Raw genomic sequence first — 21,826 nt, 5'->3', positions numbered from 1 at the left:
ATATACATTGCATCTATACATGATAGGAACCTAAATATATTATTAGAATTTTTGTGTTAAACATTTATATCTTTTAAATAAATTAACAAGAGAGAAAATATGTTTTTCAGAAGTTTGATAATAATAATCCTATGTATGGTTTTCTCTGTTTAAAGCTCTTTAAGATTCATTGAGTTTTTATACCTGTAAGTTTATGGTTTCATCAAATTCAGAAATTTTGACCATTAGTTTTTCAAATACATATGTTAGATTGTTTGATAATTTTCCACATATCACTGAGTCTGCTTTTTTTCTTCTATCTTCTTTCTTTCTGTTCTCCAAATTAGATTATTTCTACTTATTTGAATTCAAGTTCACAGACCACTTCTCTGCCATCTCCCATCTGATAGTCCACCAGTGAATTAATTCATTTTGGTTATTTACTTCTCTGTTCTAGGCTTTTTATTTATTAAGATTAATTAAGTTATAATTTCAATTTCTCTGCTATAATGACACATCTGTTATTCATTTTTCCATATTTTCCTTCAAGTTTTTGAACCTATTATTAGTGACTACTTTAAATGTCCAATCTGCTGTTTTCAACATCTGGATTAGCTCAGTATTTGTTTCCCTTTCATCTTGACTACAGAGCACATTTTTCTGTTTCTTCATATATCAATTAATTTTTATCAAAAGTTAGAAATTATGTATTCTGTGTTATAGGAAATTTTTATCATGTCATCTTCCTTTAAAGAATGTTGAGCTTTTTTTATGTTTTTTTTTTTTCATTTTTGGCAGGCAGTTGCATTTCTGGTGGATATATTTCAATAAAATCAGTCTTGATTGGATATTTTGTTAGGCTGAATCTATTTCAGTTTGAACTTAGCCTATTTGCATACCTCTTTTTTTTTTTTTTGGGAGACAGTCTCACTCTGTCGCCCAGGCTGGAGTGCAGTGGCCGGATCTCGGCTCACTGCAAGCTCCGCCTCCCAGGTTCATGCCATTTTCCTGTCTCAGCCTCCCGAGTAGCTGAGACTACAGGCACCCACCACCACGCCTGTCTAATTTTTTGTATTTTTAGTGGAGACGGTGTTTCACTGTGTTAGCCAGGATGGCCTCGATCTCCCGACCTCGTGATCCGCCTGCCTCGGCCTCCCAAAGTGCTGGGATTACAGGCGTGAGCCACGGCGCCCAGCTGCCTCTTGGCATACTCTTATTCTAGCATGTGGTTCACACTCCTGGACATGGTGCTTACTCCTAAAGTATGACTTTTTGGTATGTCACCTGAATTCCCAAGTCTTACTGAGAGACTCAGTAAAGTCTCTTCATTCAGCTGACAGGAGTTCCAAAATCCCTCAGTACTGCATGACCTCCAGTATCACCACCATTCACCTTTTAGCCATAAATCAAGTGATCTTTTCTAGATCTTCCAGAGTCTTTCTCTGTGCTTATGCAGCCCAGCTCAAGGATTCATGATGGATCTCCATGCAGATTTCTGCAGTGCCCTCTCTGTGCAGCTGCTGCTTCTCAGTTACCCTGCTCCACAAATACAGCCACTTCATAATATCAGAACTCTCATTTACACTCTTAACTCAGTGAGTCTTCCTATTATGCTTTGTGGCAGAAAAGTATTTCGGCAGAAAACCATGGAATCACACAATATCCCATGGCAACCATAGACTTGCTTTATATCTTTCTATCTGGGATAGACTTGCTTTATATCTTTCTCTTAAAGGACACAGCTCTTTGCTCATGTTCTTCAGTGCTTGAGAACAGTTACTTGGTATATTTTGTTCCATTTTGTAGATTTTATTTACAAGTAGAGAAAGTCTATATAAGTTGTTCTGTCATGCCCATATCTACTTTTGCATTGCTTCCAAAATGATCTGAATGAAACAAAAATCTATGCTATCAGTGCTCACTTTAACACTTACTCTTGTCATTCATTGCCTATATAATGACATTCAAACTCCTAAATAAAAGACTCAAGATTCCTTAATTTATAACTTTTCTGGAATCACTTTCCATACTCTTTTCCTGTAGTTTCTGCCTGTTTAACCCTAATGGTTTTCAATGTAATGTGCATGAGAATCATATAGTAACTATATGTTTAAAATGAATATTTCCCTTTCTACTTTACTCGCATTTAACTTGTACATCTAGGGTATTCTAGGAATCTAAATTTTTAACAAACAATCTAGGAATTTTGATGTAAGCAATCTAAGTCTACATATTGAGGATTACTGTTCAAGCGTGGCAACTCAAATTATGGTCATATGATCAGTAGCATCCACCTCAGCTAAAAGATTTCAGAAATGCTGCTCTCATTTCCTATCCAGCCCTATTCAACCAGTACTATTCAGGGATTTCTAGAGAAACTTAACCAATAGGATTGGCGGATCGATCTATCTATCTATCTATCTATCTATCTATCTATCTATCTATCTATCTATCTATCTATCTGTCTGTCTGTCTGTCTGTCTGTCTGTCTGTCTGTCTGTCTATCTATCTATCTGCCTGTCTATCTATCTAGAGACATATTTATTATAGGAACTAGCTCACACTATTATGGAGCCCAAAAGTCCCATGATCTTCCATCTATAAGCTGGAGAATCAGGAAAGCTGTTAGTATGATTTGGTCTATGTCCAAAGACTTGAGAACCAGGAGAGCCTATAGTGTAAATGCTAGTCTGAGTCTAAAGGCCCCAGAACAAAGATCAGTGATGTCTGAGGGCAGAATATGGATGTCTCAGCTCAAATATAAACAAATTCACCTTCCTTCTACCTTTTAGTTCTATTCAGGCCTTCCAAAGATTAGATGATGTCCACCCATATTGGTGAGGGTGATCTTCTTTACTCAGTCTACTAATGAAAATGCTGGCAGGGCATGGTGGCTCATGCCTGTAATCCCATCACTTTGGGAGGCTGAGGCAGGTGGATTACTTGAGCTCAGGAGTTTGAAACTAACAGGGTGAAATCCTGTCTCTACTAAAAATACAAAAATTAGCCTGGTGTGGTGGTGCACGCCTATAGTCCCAGCTCCTTGGGAGGCTAAGGTGGGAGAATCACTTGAAGCCAGGAAGTGGAGGTTGCAGTGAGCCAAGATTGTGCCACTGCACTCCAGCTCAGCGATAGAGCAAGACCCTGTCTCAAAAACAAACAAACAAAAAAACTAATGCCTTCTGGAACTACCCTCACAGACACCCAGAAATCATGCTTTACTAGCTATCTAGGCATCCCTTAACCCAGTCAAGTTGACACGTAAAATTAAGTATCACAACCAGAATGTATATTTTTTTAAAAATCCCAGCTGATGTATTTGTAGACTAAAGTTTGAAGATTGCCATTTTGGATAACTCCATTCTTTAGGCCAAACAGTTCCACACATCTTTATTTTCGTTCTTATAATTTCTTCTGCTTAAATATTTTCTAATTTCTTTTCCTGATGCAAAATTATTGCTTATTTAAAACCAAGATAAATTGAATTTTCTTGAACTCGCAGACAGATATTATTGCACTCTCTTTTCAATTATTAAGTTTACATTATATTTTATTATAGCACTTATAATTATTTATTTGCATATTTCAAATGTTGGTCTGTGAACTTTGGACACTGGGACTGAGTCTTTTTCTTTGATTCCTCAGTATATGGGGCCTGTAAAGGATCCTTAAGAAATATTTGGAAATTAATGAGTGTCCAAACATTAGAAGAAACAATACTTGACATCTGTCGATATTATGTAGCTTAAGACTGTCAGCTTAGAAGCTAGACTACTTCTGTTCATATCTCAGTTATGAGACTTGCTAATTATGCATATTTAGGCAAATTGAGTTTTCCTTCTGCTCCTCAATTTTCTAACCTCTAAAATGAAGCAGATGGAATTATCTATTTTATTGTGTAGTTTAGAGTTTAAGGAAACAAATCATATGCAGTACTTAGCAAAATACCTAGCATATAGTAAGTACTTAATAAAAATTAACCATTATTATTGTTGAACTCTAACTTCGACATTTATTGGAAACTAACATGTTTTTCATTTTGCATAGAAAAATTAAAAGAAATGGATTGGATTTTCTGGATTATTACACTTTAAAGAGATGAGAAAATGTACCAAAGAAATGGTGTCTATACTTAGATCAATGGACTCCAAACATCTTTTATCATGTACTCTATAAAATTAACACCCCCAAATGCATACATGTGTTCATAAATTATATACATTAACAAAAAAATCAGTTAATAGCTTAAGACAAAATCTACTCTTTGGAAGACAATCAGTGTTAAAGTTTGTAGCTATACATTTATATTTCAAATAGCCTTTCTGATAATATAAAATATTTTGACAAGTTTATTACAAATATGATTAGATTAGAAAATTGATTTATATGGAGCTCAGATTGGTAGAAAAAAGTACCAGCTTTTTCTTTGCTGCTTCTTACCTTAGTAATATATATGTTGTGTATTTTCTTCACAGGACTCTCTTAAAGATATCTGCTAATTTTGTCTATTCAGTTAAAGTGTCTATTCAGTTAAAATTTGATATTAAAATTTATAAACCCACTTACTTTGGCTCACATAAGCTATGGCACATCCCCAATAACTAAAAATTTAAAAAAAAAGAGTGAAAGAGAGGCAGCTCTCAGTCCTTTCGTATGTAGAATTTTAAGTATTTGTATATTATACTTTGGGTAGTATATGTGACACATGACTAGCTGATATATGAACTGAAGCCGCCAGTGTAAATTTACATGTTAAAACATGAATGAAATTTCATTCATCTTCATATATAAATGTATATAAGTAGATTTTCTAATTCTTTTTGTACCTAATGAATTTTATTACAAGATTCCTGTCACATTTATAATCCCTCTATAGGGCATACTTCTTTAGGTGGTATCTAAATTGTAATCCTAAAATGAAACACAAGACTTTGGGGAAAAAAGTGAGACCTCTGATATAGTTTAGACGATCTTAATTGAGAAAGCTAATGAACAAAATCCTATTAGCCCATCTAATTTAGCCTTACATGTAACTCTCATTCAATATGCAGACAAGTCACTTAATGAAATTTCTTTCATGAGAAAGAAGTAGCATTTTGATTCATTAACATTTTTTTAACATTTCATATGATAAAGGCAAATATTGAATGGTAATGGTCATTTATCCCATCCTATATATTTCTTGCAAGATCTAATTCCAATCGTTCAGAAACAGAACTCATTTTATATAGGTGTTACAAAGGGGAAGGACCCGAATGGGGGAAAAAATCGAACTAAACCTATGTTGCCTGGCTTACTAGACCTACGTATTTTTTGTTACATAACTGTGCCCATCAGAAAACTCTGTTTTCTATCAGTGGCGATTTGTAGCCTGAATCATTGTATTAATATCTTTTATCTTGACTTTTTTTCCCTCTTTAGCACATATATTTGATTGCAAAGTTGAAATTTTGTTTTCAACTATCCTGAAACTAAGACCCTAAGTAAGTGTTTCATACTTTCTAAATGCTATCGATTTAGACCAAGGTTCCACAGCCTTGGCACTACTGACAGTTTGTATTGGGTAATTCTTTGTTGTGGGAGGCTGTCCTGTGCATTATAAAAATGTTTAGCAGCATCCCTGTCCTCTGTTCTCTAGACGACAGCAGCCACTTCCCTCATGCCAATTGTGAGTACCAATAATATCTCCAGACATCACCCTTGAGAGGCAAAAATCACTCCCAGTTGAGAACCACTGATTTAGAAGACAGATTACAATATTTATTAACTTAAATGGAGTTTTTAAATCTAAGTTACTTTTTTATTTGAGCAAATAAAGGTTCCTGATTAAAGATTGCATTTTCCCTAAATGGGAATTTGACGAGACAGTAATAAGAAGTACTTTGAAGAAAAAAAAAAAAAAATCAAAAAAAAAATCCCACTTTTTGCATATTTAACTAAATTCTCCAGTTAATGATGACTTTTAAACACTTTAATAGTAGATTTTAACTTAAGAAACTAGAGAAAATTTTTACTCATAAATTAGAACAATCATTAAGATAGCTTGTTTATATGCACATTTCCTTTTAGTAATGAAATATTTCATAGTCTCTTTGTAAATGAACATATTCTCAATAAAATCTTTATAGGATCCTAGCTGAAGATGGCAATTTGTAATTTATGCTTCAATTCTTATACCAGACAGTAGTATTTCCTGGAAAACCTTCCCTGATCCCTCCCAAGTTTGGGTTAGATATTGCTGCATTGTACTCTCTTAGCACCCAGTACTTATTATGCTGTGTATGCTACTGTATATTATTACTTAGCTAAATCTTTATATTTTCCTCTATATTAGGGGTCATAATATCACATATTTTTTTTAATTTATTTATTATTATTATACTTTAAGTTGTAGGGTACATGTGCATAACGTGCAGGTTTGTTACATATGTATACTTGTGCCATGTTGGTGTGCTGCACCCATCAACTCATCATTTACATCAGGTATAACTCCCAATGCAATCCCTCCCCCCTCCCCCCTCCCCATGATAGGCCCCTGTGTGTGATGTTCCCCTTCCTGAGTCCAAGTGATCTTATTGTTCAGTTCCCACCTATGAGTGAGAACATGCGGTGTTTGGTTTTCTGTTCTTGTGATAGTTTGCTAAGAATGATGGTTTCCAGCTGCATCCATGTCCCTACAAAGGACACAAACTCATCCTTTTTGATGGCTGCATAGTATTCCATGGTGTATATGTGCCACATTTTCTTAATCCAATCTGTCACTGATGGACATTTGGGTTGATTCCAAGTCTTTGCTATTGTGAATAGTGCTGCAGTAAACATACGTGTGCATGTGTCTTTATAGCAGCATGATTTATAATCCTTTGGGTATATACCCAGTAATGGGATGGCTGGGTCATATGGTACATCTAGTTCTAGATCCTTGAGGAATCGCCATACTGTTTTCCATAATGGTTGAACTAGTTTACAATCCCACCAACAGTGTAAAAGTGTTCCTGTTTCTCCACATCCTCTCCAGCACCTGTTGTTTCCTGACTTTTTAATGATCGCCATTCTAACTGGTGTGAGATGGTATCTCATTGTGGTTTTGATTTGCATTTCTCTGATGGCCAGTGATGATGAGCATTTTTTCATGTGTCTGTTGGCTGTATGAATGTCTTCTTTTGAGAAATGTCTGTTCATATCCTTTGCCCACTTTTTGATGGGGTTGTTTGTTTTTTCCTTGTAAATTTGTTTGAGTTCTTTGTAGGTTCTGGATATTAGCCCTTTGTCAGATGAGTAGATTGCAAAAATTTTCTCCCATTCTGTAGGTTGCCTGTTCACTCTGATGGTAGTTTCTTTTGCTGTGCAGAAGCTCTTTAATTTAATGAGATCCCATTTGTCAATTTTGGCTTTTGCTGCCGTTGCTTTTGGTGTTTTAGACATGAAGTCTTTGCCCATGCCTATGTCCTGAATGGTACTACCTAGGTTTTCCTCTAGGATTTTTATGGTATTAGGTCTAACATTTAAGTCTCTAATCCATCTTGAATTAATTTGCGTATAAGGAGTAAGGAAAGGATCCAGTTTCAGCTTTCTACTTATGGCTAGCCAATTTTCTTGGGAAATGGGAATCCTTTCCCATTTCTTGTTTCTCTCAGGTTTGTCAAAGATCAGATGGCTGTAGATGTGTGGTATTATTTCTGAGGACTCTGTTCTGTTCCATTGGTCTATATCTCTGTTTTGGTACCAGTACCATGCTGTTTTGGTTACTGTAACCTTGTAGTATAGTTTGAAGTCAGGTAGCGTGATGCCTCCAGCTTTGTTCTTTTGACTTAGGATTGTCTTGGAGATGCGGGCTCTTTTTTGGTTCCATATGAACTTTAAAGCAGTTTTTTCCAATTCTGCGAAGAAACTCATTGGTAGCTTGATGGGAATGGCATTGAATCTATAAATTACCTTGGGCAGTATGGCCATTTTCACGATATTGATTCTTCCTATCCATGAGCATGGTATGTTCTTCCATTTGTTTGTGTCCTCTTTTATTTCACTGAGCAGTGGTTTGTAGTTCTCCTTGAAGAGGTCCTTTACATCCCTTGTCAGTTGGATTCCTAGGTATTTTATTCTCTTTGAAGCAATTGTGAATGGAAGTTCATTCCTGATTTGGCTCTCTGTTTGTCTGTTACTGGTGTATAAGAATGCTTGTGATTTTTGCACATTAATTTTGTATCCTGAGACTTTGCTGAAGTTGCTTATCAGCTTAAGGAGATTTTGGGCTGAGACAATGGGGTTTTCTAAATATGCAATCATGTCATCTGCAAACAGGGACAATTTGACTTCTTCTTTTCCTAACTGAATACCCTTGATTTCTTTCTCTTGCCTAATTGCCCTAGCCAGAACTTCCAACACTATGTTGAATAGGAGTGGTGAGAGAGGGCATCCCTGTCTTGTGCCAGTTTTCAAAGGGAATTTTTCCAGTTTTTGCCCATTCAGTATGATATTGGCTGTGGGTTTGTCATAAATAGCTGTTATTATTTTGAGGTACGTTCCATCAATACCGAATTACCCACAGAAATACAAACTACCATCAGAGAATACTATAAACACCTCTACGCAAATAAACTGGAAAATCTAGAAGAAATGGATCATTTCCTGGACACTTACACTCTTCCAAGACTAAACCAGGAAGAAGTTGAATCCCTGAATAGACCAATAGCAGGCTCTGAAATTGAGGCAATAATTAATAGCCTACCAACCAAAAAAAGTCCAGGACCAGATGGATTCACAGCTGAATTCTACCAGAGGTACAAGGAGGAGTTGGTACCATTCCTTCTGAAACTATTCCAATCAATAGAAAAAGAGGGAATCCTCCCTAACTCATTTTATGAGGCCAACATCATCCTGATACCAAAGCCTGGCAGAGACACAACAAAAAAAGAGAATTTTAGACCAATATCCCTGATGAACATCGATGCAAAAATCCTCTATAAAATACTGGCAAACCGGATTCAGCAGCACATCAAAAAGCTTATCCACCATGATCAAGTGGGCTTCATCCCTGGGATACAAGGCTGGTTCAACATTCGCAAATCAATAAACATAATCCAGCATATAAACAGAACCAAAGACAAGAACCACATGATTATCTCAATAGATGCAGAAAAGGCTTTTGACAAAATTCAACAGCCCTTCATGCTAAAATCTCACATATTTTTAAGGATGACATAAGTAAATGAAAGTGTTGGATAATATAACAGAGAATGATAAATGGGAACTTAAACTCAAGACTGAATATTTTTGAGATACGAGAGAGTGGCAAAGACTGTGGTAACTTAGAAAACATATGCCTCATGTAAAGAGAATGGTCACTCTTCAGCTTCAGTTAATCAGTGTCATGTAAAAATGTAGACCCATGATTTCCCTAAATTTAAGAGAATCATAAATGATGTGAAGTTTCCTAATATTTCAATGTTGGCCATTAGTGCAGATTTTTATTTATAAATACTCTACAGGCTAAGCCATATATATTTCCATTCCTCTTGTAGCCTGTTTGTAATCTCTGATAGTAATTATGAGCATCATCAAGGCAGAGATCAGATCCAAGTTGTTTATCATCTTATTCTGAGTGCTTAGGACAACCCTTTATGTACACACATTAATAAATCGATGTTTTATAAGTGAAGAATGAAGTTATAGTTCTATGGTAACTGGGGAGAAGAAAAGTATTTCAAGGGAGGTAGAATCAGGTTGACAATGGGCAAAATAGTGTCCTATTTGGGCCACTAGAATAGGACATTGTCAGATATCTCTTTAAGGGATATTTTAGTAAATTCTGGGGAGAAGAGGATATAAAACTGGGTTGAAAATAAATCGAGTTAGGGAAATGGAGGCTATAAACATTAATTACTCTTCCAAAAAGTATAAGATTGGGCAATATTTGAGGAATGGCCAGATCAGGAAGGTTACTGAAACAGCATTGTCCTATCTTTTTAAACTCTTTCTCTTTGTATAAACATAAAAGTTCAGAGTTTGTTTAAATATTATTTTTAAACTTTAAAATATATATTACGTTATAGCTAAAAACAAATTTTAAAAATTAGAATATTCATTATGCCTTTTCAAGTAGCATGTATTTACTTCCCCTGCCCCACTGCAATAGCTAGAGATTCTTATTATCCTCTTCCTATTAAATCATCACTATATTATTAAATGAGAGATGATTCAAGGATGTTCAAGGGCCAATTGGAAGCATGCTGCAGGGAGAAAGACATTATAGAAAATGAGAAAATAGAAGAAGGAGGGTTGGCAGAGGTGAGGGTAAAAAGTAGGTCTAAAGCAAGAGTACAGATACTCAATCTAAGAGTATGTTACTTCTCTCTTTTTCTTTTTTTTTTTCCAAAATTTCAAGCAAAGTCAAGTATTTCCACCACATTGAAACTCTTAGAAACTGATATCTTTTGTGAAAATAAATCCAAAATTATTTCAACAAGAGACGTATAGGTATGAACCTTTGTGAGTGAGCAGTTATTTTCATACTGATTAATGGATACTTTCACTGGGGATGTCTATGATGCATGAGGCAGCTCTAGTCCATTAAATTTTAATGCCTGGAACTAAGTACATTTCATACTGAAGCCCTGAATAGTTCCTTGTCCTAAAGGAAAACTTAATAATATTCTTCAACACCTCCAAAATTGCTTTTTAAAAAAACTGTTTTCCTTAAAAAACACATAAACTTTAACAATTGCTATGCTGGTGAAGAAAAAATATACTTAGAGAAACATATTTTGAAAACATTTATTTATATGTCCCTATTTTATATCCAGAAACTTAGTTTTCTTTCCAAACCAAGTTCAGCTCCTTCTTGGAGTTTGTTATGACACTTCAGAGAATATTAGAGGTGAATAAGGTATTACAGAAAAGAATTTAGTCCAACTCTGTAACCCTACAGGTAAAGAAATGTAAGTATTTTATGACTAAACACCTCTTGGGACAGAGTGGGCTGAGTCATAAGGTGAATATTCTCATAGAGGTAGGCCAATCTTGGGGGTGATACATTTAATATGAATATAAGCTTACACCTGTAAGTATATTGAGTTTATAAGCATTTGCACATACATTATGTCATTTGATCTTTATTACAACCTTGTAAGATAAGTAAGGTAGGTATTATATTTCTTTTTATACAAATGAGGAATATAAGGTCAGGGCTTATACACAAAAGACAAATTATTAGTAGTTGAAGGATAATGGGGGGAGGGGGAAATAACATGATGTATTAAGAAAAGCATAATATTAAAAAACCGAAGACCTGATTTCAAATCCCAGTTCAGCCTCAATTTAAAGTTACATTAAAGAAACACATTTTATGCTATGGAATGTTAATTGGGTTCTCTAAAAAGTGGTCTCTGAAAAGAATATAGGAGTACAAGAGATTTATTTAAAGGTGACACCTCTGAAAGGAAAAGGAAGGAAACAGAATTGGTTATGGGGTGCTGTCAGATCCCAATACAGATCTGCTAAAATCTCTGCCAGCCCATTGAGGAGCTCCAGAGGAAAAATTGCCTATGAAAGGAGTGCCACATGGGGTAGAAATGTTGAGTCCCTTCTTTTACCATCACCTTACTCAGTCATTGACTGGGAGTAAGGACCACCCCGAGAAGAGACTGACCACAGCTCTAACGCTGCAGTGGATCTTGAAATAACTGAGAAAGCTGCCAGCGAACCACCATCCTGCCACACTCTTCATAAAGAGAGGTCTCAGTGGCATATCTATTTCTGCCACACATGAGGAAATGCTCATGATTCTACAATATATGATAAAAGGAAATTACCTATATGTAGAATTAGATCAATAGTGTCCATAATAACAATTATTATGTGTCAAGCATTGTACTAAACACATTACAACACTATCTAATTTAATCCTCACAACAATGCTATGAGAATGATACAATTGTATATTCATTTTACAGACAAAAACTTGACAGCTCAAAAGGTTAAGAAACGTGTCACAAATGTAGGAAGTGCCCATCAATATGGAAACACGAGTTTGCTTTGCTGGGGTAGCTTGTGCTCCATCTAGTTGCACAAACATACGTACATAGGACAAAGAATGGAAGGGAAAAGTACACACATAAATAATAGTGATTATATGGTAGTACTGTGGGTTATTGAATTATTTATTCATTTTCTTTGTTTTTTTACATTTTCTTCTCAGAGGTATTCTGGTTGCCTGTTGAGGCATAACAAACTATCCCAAACTTGGTCCTCTAACGAAACTATTTTCTTATTCTCATGGCTTCTTAGTTCAAAAATTCAGACAGGATGCTGTGTGGATGGCTTGATTCTGTTCCACAATGTTTAGAGCCTCACCTGAGAAAATGTGAATGAATGGGTTTATTCATCAGCCAGTAGACAGGAATTCTCTGGAGGCTTAACACACTGACTGGGATAACTGGAAGGCTGAACTTAGCTAAAACAGTTGATTGGAGAGCCTTCATGAGCGATGTGCCTTCTCCATGTGGACTGCATTTTCTTATACCATGGCTGACACAGGTTAGTCAGATTTGTTACATGGTAGATCAGGGATCGCAAAGCGTGTTTTTCAGCAAACAGGAAGGAAGCCGTGTGGTCTTCTATGCCCTAGCCTTAGAAAAGAAATACTCTGCTCCACGCTATTGGTCACAATCCACCCAGGTTCAAGGGGAAGGGACAATGAAAGCAAATATCTGTGGGTAGAGTATAGATGAATGCTCATAAAACCTCCAGAAAGTATATTTTGTCCATAATCAGAAGAAAGTACATTTTTATACATCAGTTTATTTTCTATACTGAAATAGAGTTGAAAATTTTTTTTGTTAATAAATACATTTTAAAAATGGATGTGATATGGTAGTAGAGGATTTGAGCTCTGTGATATAGTGGTCGCTTATCTTGACTTTATCCATAGCAATAATCACAGAGCTAACAACAAAGCAGGATATTAAGTAAGCGTTGTTTTAGAGTTTTATGGGTAGTACAGAGTTGCATTTACTACCATTACAACATGTTTTTATCCATTTACATACATTTTGGGAGATCAATTTTCCCTCAAATTCTATTTCTCAAGGATATAGCTGGAGTGCTTTTTTGTCTAAGCTTCGTTCTTCTGCACATGGAGTTTCTTCTGTTTAAAAATAATAAATATGATACACACAAATACATTACAAAGAGCTTATTTATCTCACACTTATAGGATGCTTCTGTGTGTCACATTGAATAATAATGCTTTAAATTTAGCTAGAGAGTACATAAAGGAAACTTGCCAGTTCCCACAAGACTCTTCTCTAAGCAAGTCTTAACAGACTTTCTTTTAAAAACATTGCCATTAGATGTTTGTTATATATGGCAAACTGCAAGCAATAAATGAGATCAAACTTAGAGTATTCAAAATGTGCCCAATATTTGCATTTTACAGGAAATTTTTTTTCCAGGAGGTGTGTACCATATTGCTGACTCTTAAAATTATTCCATTAGGACAAAATATTCCTGTAGAGTAAGAGACTTATCAGTTAAATACAACAAAAGTATGTCCTCTCAAGTTTTTCCTTGAGACTGGATCAGGAAAACCACTATGGAAATTCAGAAGTGAAGTACTGACTTTGGAGTCCAACAGACCTGGGTTTGCATTCCACCTTTAACACTTACAAACTAAAGTTCAGTTAGCACTTTAAATTCTTTGAGCCTGAGTGACACCGGCTATAAAATAGGGTTAATAATTATTTTCTCTCATAAGTAAATTGTGAAGCTTAAGTGAGAGGATATATATAGAACACTTTTCATGGAACTTGACTTATAGTAAGCAATTTATATGCAGCAATTACTGATTTATGTTTATTATCTTTAGCATAGCTGCATAAGATAAAAGTTTTATTTTGGTAGTATTCAGTTAAAAAATATTTAGACCAATTAGAAGTCAATCTTGAGAAATCCAACCAAAGTATGAAAGGATAAATTATTACTCTTAACTTTTGACCTTACCATTTGCCCTTCTGAAGGAATCCTAATATACTTAAAAAAAATTCCACAAATATTGACTGAATAAGGAGAAAATACAGAGATACTTGAGGAAAGGATAAATGTGTGTTTACTAAAACTGCCTAACAGATAAATGTTTCACATGCTCTGTGATTTATATAACATTTATTTTAATTGAGCCTAGTATAGTACTTGGCAGAAAATAGACATTTATTAATAAATATTTGTTGAATAAAACAGTATCCCTCTTTCTACTGTTTTATACAAGTTATTTATGTATTAAATATGTAAACCATTTGTCAGTTTTATATGTTGTGAATATTTCTCCAACTCATCACTTGCCTTATTGTGTTTTTAACACTTTAATTTGCTCAAATCTATCATATTTTCTCTCTATTTTAAAATATAACTTTATGCTTAAAAAGATCTTCCCTACTACTCTGCATTTAAATTTATGACCATCTGCAGGAAAAACGTTTTAAGGCAATGTTTTTCCTATTTATCTCAAGACTACTCATGCCTTTATCCTTCACTAAGGTTATTGGTAAAGTGAGAGTTAACTCCTGTGAACTGTTTTCTCTGGAGGAGGAATTCTCAGTTTCTGGCAGCCTATCCACAGTTAAACTAGTAGACTTTTCTCATTTCCAGTACTGGTACAGCCTTTTTCCATGTTTTATTCCTTTGTTTGTTTCAGTGCCTAACTCATGAAGCAGAGGGAGTGGAGTTAGAAGGAGGAGGTGAAGGGAAAGGGGAAAGAGAAGCTAAGTGATGAAATCAAATCAATATTTTATTTGGAAGGTACCATTCATTGAGATTATACTGAGCCGCAGGCTCCCATGTCCAATAATAACGAATTGTATTGAGTATTGTGGTGCCAGGTACCTTTTAATTGCTTCACAGATATTATCAGAACAATTTTAAGGTGGATATAATTACTCTTTTCTTTTTATATAATCAAGAAAATTTGCAAAGAAGGGTGACAGAACTGCTCCAGTTCACATAGTCATTGTCAGAGCTGAAATTCTAATTAGGGAGGCTAATTCTATGACCTGCATCTTAACCCTGCATTATATACAGCTCAAATTTAACATGTGAAAATGAAACATTTTACTTCTGCCTCAAAATCTGCTTCTTCCTGGTTCTTCCCTATCTCTCTCTCATTTTATTTCCCTATTGCTTATTGCACTTGCAAAAAAATCCAAATACCCCATACCATGGCCTAGAAGGTTCTGCAAGATTATACATCTTTGACCTCATCTTGAAAACTTTTTTCATTTGTTTAACCATTCACTCAACGTTGGTCTTATTGCTGGTCTTCAAACACAACAAACTTATATCTGTCTTACAACTTTTGCACTATTTTTCATATTTTAATGTTTATCCTTGAAATTGTGACTTTCTGGCCGGGCGCGGTGGCTCAAGCCTGTAATCCCAGCACTTTGGGAGGCCGAGGCGGGCGGATCACGAGGTCAGGAGATCGAGACCATCCTGGCTAACACGGTGAAACCCCGTCTCTACTAAAAATACAAAAAGAAATTAGCCGGGCGTGGTGGCGGGCGCCTGTAGTCCCAGCTACTCCGGAGGCTGAGGCAGGAGAATGGCGTGAACCCGGGAGGCGGAGCTTGCAGTGAGCCGAGATTGCGCCACTGCACTCCAGTCTGGGCGACAGAGCTAGACTCCGTCTCAAAAAAAAAAAAAAAGAAAAAGAAATTGTGACTTTCTGCCATTTACCATTTATCTAAAAGGTCACCTCTGCAGTGAAGCTTTCCCTGATTAACCAGTTTAAAATAGCCATCTAATCATTTGTCTGTTTTCATCTCATAGCAGTTGATACTTTAAGCTACTGTATAGCAATTTCTTATTTGTTTACTTTTTGTCTCTTCATTCATATAAACATAAGCTCTGTGTAAAATATAAGCTCTGTGAGAGCAGGGATTTCACTATCTTTACTCACTGCTCAGAAAAGAGTTTAATACACCAGATATGCTCAATAAATACTTGTTTGGCATATAAAGGGTGTATTGAAGAGAGAAATGCATGATCAAAACTGGATGTAGGAAAATGTATCTAATAGTATGGAGGATGGACTGCAGTGAGAAAAAGTATTAGTTGAGGAGACTAGTTAGGAAGCTGCATAATATGGAGGATGATGCTAGAAATAAGGAGAAGAAATGAGAGAAGTGTAAGTCAGTTAAAACCAGTAAAATTCTGAAACTGAGCTGAAGGGACTCTAGGTCCCTTGGAATAAAAAAGTGCCATTCATATAAGTAAGGAATGTTAGATGACAAGTCAGCCTGGGAAAATTATAAATGATAATTACAAGAACAATTTTGAATTTTGCATTTGAGATGCCATTAATAGGCAAAATATATGGGACTCAGAGTTAGCAGAGAAGTCAGGACCAAAGCTGCATTTGTCAGATTGTGTAAGAATTACCAAAGTGGGATTTAGGAATGGGAAAGCAGCTTAGGGCTAAATTTCCAAATCATACACTTTTAGAAGACAGTCAGAAACAAAGAATAGGCAACAAAAAGGAATCAAAGAATGTATAGTTTTAGGAAAGCAAAGGAGACAAGAATTTTGAGAAGAGAGAGATGATCTAATCATAGAGAGAATGACTACAAAGACACTGGTTTTGATAAATAGTTTACCTTTAGAAATTGAGGAAGTGATTTGAAGAGACTGGTGAGGTCCTTAATGCCTCTGGTGGAAGAAACAGTCATGGTGACTTCTCCTGGTAATACAATGCAAAGAGAAGCGGGAAATAATCTGCCTTAGTGAGGAGTAGTGTGAGAAAAGCAAGATTCAATGTAGAATAAGTATGATGAACTCATTTGAGATTTATGTGGAACTTGGGTATACCTACCTAAAGACTGCTAAAGAAATGAGATTGGAACTGTCAACAGATTCAATATCTTTTTTTCAGAAGGTTGGAATATGGAGGCAAGAATAGGGATAAAATTAGCTTAGCTTCAGTGGAAAAAAAAACCTTTTTTTTAATAATGGAGAAAACATAAGTTTATAGTTCAAGCATATAGAGCCAATGCAAGAAGAAAGGTTGAAGATGCAATATTTATTTCACTTTCTTGAGAAAGCAAATAGAAAAAGGAGAAGATTTGGAAACTATAACATTAATTTTACTATTTGTAGCTCTTTACCAAAGGTTTTTCATTTTTTAGAACTTCTTGTAGGCCTTTATGTAGGTGTGACAGCATTAAAAAATCAAACTTTGTCTTTTAATGGTAAGGTTTTCTTAACAAACAGTATTTGATATTATATGTATGTAAGCCATAAATGCACTGGCCTATCTTATGACTTTACTTTATTGTTACTTGGTGTGTTGATAGACCAAACATTATAGAAGTTGTGGTTTAAATTCCTACTTTGAGTCTTAAACATGGAAATCTTTGTATTATAAAGATTATATAAATACAAAATTACAATATTGAATTACAAAATAAAAAGTCAATGAATGTTAATTGCTATTAATATTATAAATATTATTTCATGTATTTCCAGAGGCAGAAATACAATACAAATAATATTATAAAAAAGTAAGAATAATTGTTGCACAAATTTTTCAAATTTAGAGGCTCAAATAATGGTTCTAACATATTCACTGGTAAAAATGAGTCAAGTTAAGAAAGATATTATGAATTAATTGTTCATAGATTTAATGATATTATGTATTTGATACGAAGAAATTACTGAACTGTCATGAAACAGCCTACTGGGCTGCATGCACTTTGTTCAGTACTTGGTTCATGCTCTCTTCTTAGATGGCATATTTCATCCTCATCTCTAAAAGAAAAAAAAATAAATCTTTAAAGTGTTTCTGTAAATTCCTGACCTCACTGGGAGTTAATTCTAGTTGCTGGGAAAGCATATTCATTGGAGTAACCTACATGTAAAACTGAGTTTGTGGTTGCAAGAGTCTCACCATAGGTAATGTCCTTTCTGTCTGTCTTGTTCAAGTGGTAGAGGATTGATTAGAACTGAACACCTTTGTCATTTGGTCCTACATTTCCACCATCTGAGAACTATTCTCTGATATCTAAGGTGCTCTTATGCTAGATATCGCACTTAAGTTTCCTTTAAGCACCTGAACTGGCTGATAGACAGAAGATCAATACATCTAGTTGCGCAGCTTTTGAACTTGTTACTAGCAGAAAAGTAACACTAAAGATATGTTTCCTTACAGGATAATGCAGAATTGATCACTTCTCTGCTTCACAGTGGAGCTGATATACAGCAGGTTGGATATGGTGGCCTCACTGCCCTCCATATTGCTACAATAGCTGGCCACCCAGAGGTAAATCATGCCTTTAGCACCTGTGAAAACAAAGATTATTTATTTTTGGGTCTTGTTCTTAACTGTTTTCAAATACTGTCTTTGAGACTCTACAGGTTGGTTTATTTTTTAGCTATTGAACACATTGATTTCTTACTGGGGTAAAATTTCGCTGTATAAATGAGCTTTGGGGCCGGGTGCGGTGGCTCACGCCTGTAATCCCAGCACTTTGGGAGGCTGAGGCGGGCAGATGACGAGGTCAGGAGATCGCGACCATCCTGGCTAACACGGTGAAACCCCGTCTCTACTAAAAATGCAAAAAAATAGCTGGGCGTGGTGGTGGGCACCTGTAGTCCCAGCTACTTGGGAGGCTGAGGCAGGAGAATGGCGTGAACCCGGGAGGCGGAGCTTGCAGTGAGCCGAGATCGTGCCACTGCACTCCAGCCTGGGCGACTGAGCGAGACTCCCTCTCAAAAAAAAAAAAAATAAATAAATAAATAAATAAGCAAGCTTTCGCTAGTCAATTCAGTCAATTTTCTAACAGTGTATTCAATCATCAGTTAACAAAACAATAACATAGCTAGATATACAGAGGCTTTATAGCAGCTCAATTTCCACAACTTGCCAAGTTAACCTTGGGAAAGTTACTGAATCTCATGACCTGCTCTTTTCTTCACTTATAAAATAGGAATATTTGTAAGCCTATTATAATGATTAAATTAGATAATTTATATAAATCACTTTATCGTTTGCTTAATGTAGAGTAAGGACAAAATGAAAAATCATTCACTCGTTTATCTACTTATGTATTACTTGAATGAATATTTATTCATCACCTATTATGCACCAGATACTGTTCTAGGTGCTGGGATGACAGTAGCAAGAAAGGCGAAATTTTCATTTTGTAGAGTTTAGCTGTAAAGAATAAAATAGACAATAAAGACAAGAAAATATTATATAATTTTAATTAGTAGTAAGTACTATAAAATAATAAAGTGAGGTAAAATGAAAACAATGAGAAAAGGGGGCACTATTTAAAATAAGCTATACAGAAAAGGCCTCTGAAAGGAGGTGATATAGGAAAATAGATTTAAATGTAATGAGAATGTCAACCATGTAAAAGGAGAGAAAAGAATTTCAAGCTTAAGGAATGGCCCTTGCAAGGACCCTGAGGCCTAAAAAAGCTGGATGAGATTGAGGGACATAATTGAGTCAGAGTTTTAGAGTGGAGTGAGCTGGAGAAAGAATGATGAAGACAAGGTCTGGTGAATGGTTCCAAGCCAAATCACACAGTGTTTTAAAGGTCACAGGAAGGACTCTGGATCTTGTCTTAAATTTAAAGTATTAATTTTATATATCCTATTTTTTAAAATTTATTTATTATTATTATACTTTAAGTTGTAGGGTACATGTGCATAACGTGCAGGTTTGTTACATATGTATACTTGTGCCATGTTGGTGTGCTGCACCCATCAACTCGTCATTTACATCAGGTATAACTCCCAATGCAATCCCTCCCCCCTCCCCCCTCCCCATGATAGGCCCCGGTGTGTGATGTTCCCCTTCCTGAGTCCAAGTGATCTCATTGTTCAGTTCCCACCTATGAGTGAGAACATGCGGTGTTTGGTTTTCTGTTCTTGTGATAGTTTGCTAAGAATGATGGGAAGAACTTCCATTTGCATGATTTGGCTAACTTCACAAATCCTCATGGAATAGTTTTTATTGCCACTGCCATTTGATAGATATAAAACTAAGGCTCTTATATAATAATTGTCTTGACAAATGACAAAGCTATTGAGGAAAAGAATCACGTTTGGAATCCTGATCATTTTACTCAAAATCCCATGATTGTCACACTTTATCAATTGTGGAAACACCAATAGCTCAACAATGTAAAAGATGAGAAGTCTCATATCCTCATTATTAAATAGTTATGTTTCTCCCTTTTAGTGATGTTGCAAATTCAATTATACCTTCTTCACTAATACACACACATATATGCACACAAACTGTGAACAAATAGAGCTGCATATAAAATTATACATGAAGCCTATAAAATAGATGTGATCCATCTCTCTTGACAGTGTCATTTCAAAGGGCTCGTACATACAATAAATATTAAAATATCTCATTGAGAGCAAAATAATTTCCTTCATGTTGACATTTCCACTCCTTTCCATATCACCTTATTTCCTGGAAAATAAATCCTTTTGGTGAGATTCATTGTAAATATAAGTGAGTTTGTGGTACTTGTGAGGAAAGGGGAAATTCCATTAGATTCACTTAAATATAAATGTTTTCCAAAAAAAGAAAGAAAAAACGGAGGCCACTGATAAAGTAAATGAGTGGTAAACATTAAGAAATCTGGGTGAAATAATTTATGAGTTAGACACTAAGTTCTAGCAAAACAGGATCAACCTCTTAATGCAGGAAAATGACAGACTATGTCTTCAAAATAAAATGCTTTTTTTCCCTAATGTGTTTATTACATTTGTGAATGATAGCATTACAAAGGCTTCTAAAGCAAAGAGTTAGTTAAGAGCTTAGTTTCTTCATCTTCTATTCAAATAGCTCTGTTTTCTTTCTTTCTAAATCATAATATGGAAGAAGGTATTATATTGATTTTACCAGACTTAGGGCAAACTTCACCAAAGTGTTCCAAATAGATCTCTACTCTTGCCTTGCAATTCTTCATGGGTTTTCTGACTTCCCTCATTAGCTGATATTTGATGACTTTTACAGTCAACAGCTAACACAGCAAAAAGCCAGTATAGATACATTAGCCTTTATTCTCTTCTTCTATGGGGGGCTAATTAAATTACTGATCAGATAATAAAGAAAAGGGTATCCAAAAATATCTAAAATAATTATATTCAAAATGAATGTATTTGTTGGATTATTCTTTGAAAACTATTAGCATTGACTCTTGACCAATGTGGGAGTTAGGAGCACTGATCCCCTGTACAGTTGAAAATCTATATATACATTTTGACTACCCTAAAACTTAACTATTTATAGCCTACTGCTGATTGGAAGCCTTATTGATAATATAAACAGTCCGTTATCACATATTTTTAATGTTACATGTATCATATACTATATTCTTAAAGTAAGCTAGTGAAAAGAAAATGTTATAAAGAAAATCATAAGGAATAGAAAATATATTTACTATTTATTAAGTGGAAGTGGATAATCATAAAGGTCTGCATCGCCATTGCCTTCACATTGAATAGGCTAAGGAGAAGGAGGAAGAGGAGGGGTTGGTTTTGTTGTCACTGGGGAGGCAGAGATGAAAGAAAATCCATGTATATGTGAACTCGCACAGTTCAAACCTGTGTTGTTCAAGGGTCAATTATAATTGTAGTAAATACTCACTGTCAATATATCTTTACCCATATGTATTAATTCATTTAACGTTTTTGAGCCCCTATTTTGTCTATAAACGGTTAGAGTATAGGAATATAGGAATGATACAACAAAATAAGACATAGATTTTCCCCCTAAATATTTTGTAATGTAACTGGGCACACAAAATAAATATGCAGAAAAAACATATAAGCA

General features: G+C 35.2%; 1 protein-coding gene across 8 annotated transcripts in view; it reads left to right on the top strand.

Moving 5' to 3' along the window:
• Positions 1-21,826, top strand: part of TNNI3K (TNNI3 interacting kinase) — a 304,917-nt gene that overhangs the window by 17,308 nt on the left and 265,783 nt on the right. For 5 of the 8 annotated variants that reach the window (XR_013411799.1, XR_013412320.1, NM_001204800.3 and 2 more), the window contains 1 exon segment: positions 18,176-18,286. The exons of the other annotated variants lie outside the window; for them this stretch is intronic. Coding sequence is in view for 3 of the 5 variants with exons in the window: in NM_001204800.3 (NP_001191729.1) it covers positions 18,176-18,286 (111 nt within the window). In the remaining 2 variants the exon portion in view is untranslated. 8 annotated transcript variants of the gene reach the window in all.

Source organism: Macaca mulatta, chromosome 1, assembly GCF_049350105.2.
Source record: "Macaca mulatta isolate MMU2019108-1 chromosome 1, T2T-MMU8v2.0, whole genome shotgun sequence".
NCBI lineage: Eukaryota > Metazoa > Chordata > Mammalia > Primates > Cercopithecidae > Macaca > Macaca mulatta.
This window is presented reverse-complemented; position numbering and strand designations above follow the sequence as displayed.